General features: G+C 63.1%; 1 protein-coding gene across 1 annotated transcript in view; it reads right to left on the bottom strand.

The window, feature by feature from the left end:
* The window catches only part of Jag2 (jagged canonical Notch ligand 2), a 17,104-nt gene extending 14,740 nt beyond the window's left edge, over positions 1–2,364 (bottom strand). Inside the window, exons 1-3 of the mRNA XM_048799542.1 lie at positions 2,299–2,364; positions 1,671–1,728; positions 8–259 (exon numbers count right to left, since the gene is read on the bottom strand). Of these exons, the coding sequence (XP_048655499.1) occupies positions 8–259; positions 1,671–1,728; positions 2,299–2,364 (376 nt within the window). The remainder of the gene's footprint in view (positions 1–7; positions 260–1,670; positions 1,729–2,298) is intronic.
* Positions 2,365–7,973: the final 5,609 nt, after the last annotated feature.

Below are 7,973 nucleotides of genomic sequence, written 5' to 3' on the forward strand. Positions count from 1 at the left end.
CCCTCACCTTCCTTGCACTCCTTGCCCATCCAGCCGTCCATGCAGGCCTTGTTGCCGTACTGGTCACAGGTGTAGTGGCCAAAGAAGTCGTTGCGGGGCCGGCAGAACTTGTTGCAGGTGGCACTGTAGTAGTTGTCATCGCAGCGCACGCGGATCTGCAGCTCCAGGTGCGCCACATGGCCGCTGAAGTGGAGGCTCTTCCAGCGGTCCTCGGGGTTGATCATGCCCGCGTGGGACACCCGCTCGATCAGCAGCTCCTCTGCAGGGGCAGCAGAGTCAGCCAGCAGCCTAGTACCTGCCTCCCCCAGGAGAGGCAATGGGCCCAAGGAACCAACCCGTTGGTGGCCTCAGAGGCACTGGGGCAGCAGAGGAAGCCACAGACGCTGCCACAGCTGGGCACGTTCTCCAGCCAGGCAGGAAGCTCAGGGCCCAGGGGTGCCCACCTTGCCCTGGCCCACCCCCAGCTCCCCCTGGACACATACCGCACACCAGTGGGGTGGGGCCCACCAGTACAGCAGCCAAGGCCATGAGGAGCCCAAGTCCCCCACACCTGAGCCCCACTGCCCCACACATGGCCCTGCCCCAATGCCAGTACCCACTGGTGCTGCATCTAGCCCCAGCCTCTATCTCCCAGCAGCCACCACTTAAAACAGCCTGCCTTGGACCCCAGACACAGGGGGGTCAGGCGCCCTGCAGCTGGGTCTCACGTTGGAGGCAGCTGCTGGGCGGGGGCACCCTGAGCCAGGACACTCTGTGATGCCTTTCCCTTTGCCTTCGCACCAGGTTGCATCAAGGAACCTTCAGACCCCACCTGGCCCTCTCCATGTTCAACAAAGTCTGGGGTCATCATTCCCCTGAGCCAGCCCACCCCCCGCCAGGCCTCACACCCTCAGCCCAGCCAGCCTTGTCAAGGACCCTGACGAACTTGCCTGGGCCTCTGTCCATCTCTGGTCTGAGCTTCTGGCCTCCACACGTCCCCAGCCTCATCAGTGGTGGCCCAGGTGTGGCTGACTCAGCCCACACAGCACTGCCTGGAGGCTCCCCCGGTGCAGTACATCCAAACTACACCAGCCCCTCGCCCCGCTCCGCGACCCCGGCCCACCCTCAGCTCCTACCGACTGCCTGGCCACACCTGACCCTGCCTGCCTTTGGCCCACCCTCACGGGCAGCCTAAGCTGGTGCCAACAAGGAAAGGCTGGAGTCTGGCCTTGCTGACCCTGTCCTCCTGCAAGCATAGGGGCCTGGCATGGCTCCTCGGACGCCAGGTGCTGCCCACCTCCAGGCTCCATGCCTGCTGCTCCTCTGCCTGGGAGGCTCTTGTCCATTTGTTCATACCACAGGGCCAAGACCCTGACATGCCAGCCTGCAGAGGCGGCCACTGGTCCCACGTTCCAGGACAGAGGGCCAGGGAGGAGACCATGAAACCAGAGGGAGACACTTGAGGGGTGCCCCACTGCACAGCGTCACCAACCAGGGCCCCAGAAGAACACGTGCAGCAGAATGGTGCTGGACAAGCTGGGAGTGGAGAGCAGGTGCCCCACGGCTCTGCCAAAGCACAAAGGTTGGTCCCCGAACAGCAGCTCCGTCCCCAGTTACCGGCCTCCCCGCGGCCGAGCGGGGAGCGCAGCCTGCAGCAGCCACCCTCCTGGCCCCCGCCCAGGCGCACTCACCATCGGGGGTGGTGTCGTTGTCCCAGTCCCAGGCCTCCACGATGAGGGTGAAGGAGCGCTGCAGACAGAGGAGCAGTCAGCCCCGGCCAGGAAGCCCCCGTCCCACACCCTCCGGCCACACCGGTCAGCTCCTCCTCGGAGCCCCGGAGGCCACACCCAGCCATCCTGAGCTGACTCCAGTCAGCAGGGAACTAGGGGGTGACCCGCCATGGTGGCACAGACAGCCCACAGGTGACCTGACAGGTGTGCTCCGTAGGAGAGCACCCCATGGCAAGACACCCGAGGTCCCATTGCCAGACATGCTGTGCCCGCCCTGCTGCCCCTCCACCAGGCACGTGGAGTCACCCCCACAGGTCAAATTCAGGCGCTGCCCCCCAGACAGCAGCTTCACAGCAAACAGGCAAAACCCATAAGCGCTTCCACCCAGGCCCGGGCAGGTGCAGATGAGGAAACTGAGACCCCAGTGGTCCTGGGCCTGCCCGGCACAGACTCTGCCAGGGCCGCAGCTGCCCCACCATCTGGCCCTCCTGCCCAGCCATGGGTGCAGCTGTGTCGGTCACTCTGGCAACATAGACCTGGCCTTGCAGAGGGAGCTCTGAGCTGCTCGGCTGCACTGCCCCTCAGGTACTTTGTACAGCCCAGGACCCTCTGTGGCTGTGTCCACACTGCCCAGCACCATCCTCAGGGCAACCATGAACCCATGAACAACCCTAGGGTCAACCGGCTCCATCAAGCCAGGGTCCCTGGGATAGCAGGTCTGACCTCAGGCCTGCTGGCCTTCCACCAAAGGGACACTGCACAGGGCATCTGGGGAGGCACCCCCTCCCTGCAGTCGGGCTGTGCCGGGGAAGCCACACAGCCCCAGAGGGCCCACTCTCACTGCCGCATCCTCCCATTGACTCCAACCCTAAGCCTGGCACCCTCATCCATGCCTGGCACCTAAGAACTCAGCTTCCCCAACCCAGTGCCCACCAGCCCCAATCATGCTCAGCCTCCACCACCCAGCCTGGCGTCAGGGACCCCTGCCTGGTGACACCTAAATATGGACAGCTTAGGCCAGGAAGGGAGCAAGGCCACAAGGAGGGATCACCTTGCCTCCTTCTAGAAGCTTCCCAGTGGGGCTCACCATGCCTCTCCATTCCACTTTTTAAGTCTTTTTTAAATTCTCCTCCCAATGCCTGCCACGCCCCCCATCCCCGCCAGGCGCCAGCAACTGCCCTTCTCCCAGGGCTCCCTGTAGCCACGAGGACTCCCAGACCCACCCATAGGACCCAGGCAGTCCCCAAGCGCCCAGTCCTTGTCTGCCTGGTGACAGAGACCTCCTGGGGCTCACGGCTCCCGTGTTCACAGCCACTACCTGGGCACACACTTGTCTGCCTTGGGGCCTACACCTGGACACCTCTGCCTGGCAGTCCTATCTGCCTCCTGGGGACAGTCGAGGCCTCCAGCCCATTCCCAGGCTCCACTTGTCCCCTGCACTCTTTCACATCAGGCGTGGACCAATCCAGCTCCAGCACGGAGGAGAACTCCTGTCCTGGAGGCCTGGAGAGGGGCAGGGGGACGGGGACTGCCGGGCAATGAGGCGGCACTGTGAGCAGAAGGACCACACAGCAGGGCTCAGAGCAAGGACAAGGGCTGGGAGGCAGCACCAGGCAGCATGCCACACCTGAGGGCCACAGGTGACTTTGTCACTGACACTCCGCAAAACAGAGGCCACTGAGGGTCTGAGGCCAACAGTTCCACAGTTGCTCTGGTTGCTGGGCAGGACATGGAATCATCAAGGCCAAGAGTGAGGACAGGGCCAGAGTGGATCTGAGACCACCCAGTGGGCCACACCGACAGGCCAGGGCCCAGCAGCTCCAGCTACACCTGGGCTGCAGGGTGAGCAGGGAGCTCCTCCCAGCTCCCAGGAAACCCACGCCAGCCGCCCAGGTAGGATTACCGCCACCTTCGCCTGAGCCTGGGGCTCCAGTTACACACTCCCACAGGGACATGAGCCCGCCCGCCCGCGGCCCAAGAGGGCCCCACCGCCCGCCAGATGGGCTCCCTACACCTGGGCGGCAGGAAGTCATCCAGGGAGAACCTGAGCCGGCAGGCGGGATGGCACCTGCCTCTCGCCCACCTGCCAGGCCCTGCAGGCCCTCCCAGCCCCTCTCTCCCACCCACCAGCCTCTAAGACTCCATTTCCTCCCCTGCAAATGACAACCTGTGGCCCGCGGTCTGGGGCAGGGTTCTGTGGAACCCTACAGGACAGAAGGAACAACGGTGCTGAGTGGATGCAGAGAGTTCCTGCTGTTCCAAGGGATGGGGCTAGGGGGCCATGGGGACTTGGGACCAGCAGGGGAAATGGGTGGACTGGGCACAAGTGGACTGGGTGCAGGTCCGAGACCCCCACCTGCCCAGGTTCCCCAACAAGCAGGAAGAACCCAGAGCCTCCTCCCAACCCAGCCCCCTGAGGCCCCCAGCTGGAGGATGTCATCACTGAAGGCCTTGCCACACTTGTTCCCACGGCCTGGCCTGACTGAGACCCACACGTGGTCACACTCCTAGCCAACCCCACCCCACCCCATGATGACCTCTTCCCTGTGCAGAGCCCCAAGGCTAAGTCCAAACTCATCCCACCCCCAGACAAGGCTGGTGGGGAGAAAGGCAGATGTGGGACAAGCGCGCCACACCAAGGCCACCGCCAGAGGCACCCAGGCCAACACAGCCTCAGGCTCACTGCCCAGGCCCAAGCCTCCACCTGGCTCTCTCCACATCCCCAGCGACCCCAGAGCACAGCGCCAGGTGCCAGAGCCAGGAGCTCTCAGCAGATACATTTCCTGAAACCCGAGCTTTGGAGAGGCTCAGGCCTCCACCACCATTGTCATCCAAGGGACGGGGAAGGGCCCCCACCCCAGGCTCCAGGGACCCACCAGTGACTAGCCTGAGAGCCCCTCACACTCCCAGGCCCTCACTAAAGGAGAGAAGCGGCCTAATTCAGGCTGAGCATGGGTACAGGAATCAGTTGAGGTTGGCGACCAGCTAAGGTTGGTGATTGAGGACCTCTGTCAGCACCATGGCCTTCAGTTCAGGCCCTGGCTTGGCTCTCCAGGATCCCATACTGGCCCAGCCCACTCCCCATTCAGTCCAGACACCACAGAACATCCAGGAAGATGCCTGGGAGCCGCGATCCCTTCCCAACCAAGCCGTACCCGCACACCCACCTTTGCAACTCACCTTCTCCCCAACTACACCCTTAAGGCCCAGAGAAAGACCCCCAGCCATCTGCAAACCCCCTACTAGCTGGGCAGCCCTTCCTCCTCCCGGGTGCAAAGCAGAGCTCGGCTTGCCCCGAAACCCCCCTGAGCAGGACTCCTGGTCCCAACTGAGAAGGTGTGGAAGGGTCAGACAGGGCAGTGCCCACCCCACCCCAACCTCCTGTGTGCAGAGAAGGCGCATGGAGGTGGACGGGATGAGCAAGAGGCCAGTGCTGCACCAACCCCTAGCTCCAGGCAAAGCAGAGGGCAGCTTGGACCTCACACCTGCCAAGGGCAGCTCTGGAGCACCTATCAGCACAGCCTGGCTGGGGACTCATAAGGCTGGGCCTCCGTGGCCAGTTGGATGCATTGGGGCTGGGTCCTGTGTCCATACCCCACCAGTCCTGCCCCTGGCACTCATGGCCCCAACCAGCCACAGAGCCCCTCCCCAGGGGTCTCTGCTGGTCCTGAAAACCCTGCCAGTCCTCTCCTCCCACCCCCAAGCACACCTAAGCCTTTGGGAACCTGGGCTTTCTGCTGAATAGCCAGTGGGGGAGGGGAAGGCTGGGAGCCAGGCTTGGGGCTGCAGCAGCACCAAGCTGGGTGCCTTTCCTAGGGTCCTAGTAGAAGGCACTGCTTCATCCACCTCTGGTGAGGACAGCCGAACCCAAACTGCCAATGGCCACGGATTTCAGCTCCTGGAGTCACCAGAAACAGCCAGCCCCAGCCCTCCTTGGCATCTGCAGGGCCCTTGCCCACCCGGGTCTTCCTACACCCCCAGACCTACCCGGGGCCCATGATCTGCCATGCCACCACCGGCAGCTGCCCTCTGGTACTTGCAGTGCACATACCAGAAGGGTCCACCTCCAAGGAAGCAGACTGGGGACAGGACCTCACTCTGGACAGGGCTCTTGAGCTCAGAAGGTGGGCTAGCCAAGCAGGAGTGGCCTCCAGCTGGACCACCATGTCTCCTCCCTGGTCAGTCCTCTGCAGGGTGGGACCCTGGCTGTCCAGGTCAAGGCCAACTACTGACCACCCTCTACCTCCCCTAATCCACCAGGCCCCACAGGAAAGCTTCCTGCTCCTCTGAAACCCTCCTCTGGCCACTGCCACACAGAGTACTCACTCACACCTGTGAACAGCCACAGGCCAGGCATCAGGACCAATCCAGGATGACACCAAGCTCTGAAAGACAGGTGGGGCAGGGACAAGAAGGCAGCCCCCACACACGTGCAGCCAGCCAGGGCTGCACCTTTCCACATCCAAGACCCCAGGCTCATCAACTTTAAGAGGCTGAACCTCAAACCAACATGGAGCCACAGGCCATAGACAGCCCCAAGCAAGGTCATGTGCAGAGTCCAAAGTAGCTTCCAGTCGACCTCCCACCGCTGTCTCATTTCTCAAGAGGCCCACCTCACACCCACTCTTCCAAGGAGCCCAGGGGTCTCCGCTGGTCCTAGCTAGGACTTTGCCCCACCCTCCAGGCTGAAGCACCTGCCTCAGTCCCTGGGAGCCTAGTCAGTCCTCACTCAGCCGACTCAGAGCCAAGTGCCCCAGTGGCCACCTTGATTCCAAGTGCACCCCAGTTCATAGGACAGAGCTGAACTTGTGGCAAGCTGGAGAAGTGTGGCCGCGGGGCTGCTGCTGGCTGAGCGGAAATACCAGGGTGCTGGCATCACCATGCCAGCTCCAGGCCTAGCAGCCGGGTCGCATGGCGGGAGGGGAGAGGGGAGCAGAGCCTCCGCCATGCGTGCTACTACCCCATGGCCCTGGCCCTCCTGGAGCATTGAGGGAGGCAACTGGAAGCAGGAGGATGGGAGGCAAGGTGGGACTGAGACCCAGGCCCAGACACCAGGGAAGGTGAGGGCCTGCCCCATCCCATCCCACACAGACTGGCCGCCTGGCAGGGCAAAGAGCCACGAGGGACACGCGTTGGCCCGTCACATTCCTCCAGGGCCTCCCTGCCCCCATGCCACTGCTGCCAACTCCAGCAGAAAACACATCCTCAGGTAGCGATCTGGAGCTGTGCTGGCTCTAGCCCAAGTGCAGATGACAGGCTGCGGGCCCTGCTCAGACCTGCCCGATGCGCGCTGTGGGGGCGAAGGGGGCTGGGCTGGTGGTAACTGCCGGGGCCCGCCCATGCCTGCCCCTGACCTTTCCCATCTTGGGGACACATTCCCCACTCTGAGGGCTCCGGGTCAAGGAATACCAGGGGTGCTGAGTGGTAGGGGAGAGACAGGAGGGGCTGTGGCAGGCAGGCATCCCCAGTGTGGGCAGGACCAGGAAGGGTGAAGATGGAGAAAACCAGGGCAGCCCACAGAGGGGATGCAGCCTGGGCACAGGGGAGAGCCTGCTGGCCAGCCTTGATCATGCTTGGCCCCAATTTCCAGGCTCTTTAAGGCCCAGGACGTCAGGTGGACACACTCCTATGCCTCCCAGTGGCTGGGCCACCCAGAAGACCACAGCCAGGAAAGGCCCTTGAGTCCCGGGGCACCTGCTCTGTCCACTCCCTAATCACAGGCCCCAGCTGCCCCTACCACAGCAAAGACCTACTCAACAGCCATTCCAGTTCCTGCCCCCACTCAATTCCAGGCCTGCAGACAGCCAACAAGCAGATAAGAACCTACAAGTTCTGATGCCTCAGCCCTCTGCACCCTACTGCCCAAGGCAGCCATGGGCAAAGGCCTGTCTCTCAAAGCAGGATCCCCATGTCCTCCTCCCAGCATGCCCAGGATGCCCAGGCCGGGACTCTTGTCTGTCTGGCCCCAAAGAAGACAAAACGCCCCCTAGCCTCAGCTTCCCACCCTCCAAAACATAACAAAATCAAAACACAAACGAGAAGCTCCACAAGGATCACAGCACTGAGGGTCACAGCGCTGGGGCCCACTGTTTCCTCTGGGCATCTTTATTCCAGCAGCAGGGACTTCCGCCAACACACATGCATTAGGCCCTCCCGACCCAGGTCTCAAGCGCCTGCCCGTGCCCCCGGGCATCCAGGAAACTGCAGGGCGGGTGCAGGCTGGCCAAGGGCCCGGTGCGGCTCCGCCAGGGCCTGCCCCAGACT

The sequence above is a fragment of the Marmota marmota genome, unplaced genomic scaffold (genome assembly GCF_001458135.2).
Source record: "Marmota marmota marmota unplaced genomic scaffold, marMar, whole genome shotgun sequence".
Lineage (NCBI taxonomy): Eukaryota > Metazoa > Chordata > Mammalia > Rodentia > Sciuridae > Marmota > Marmota marmota.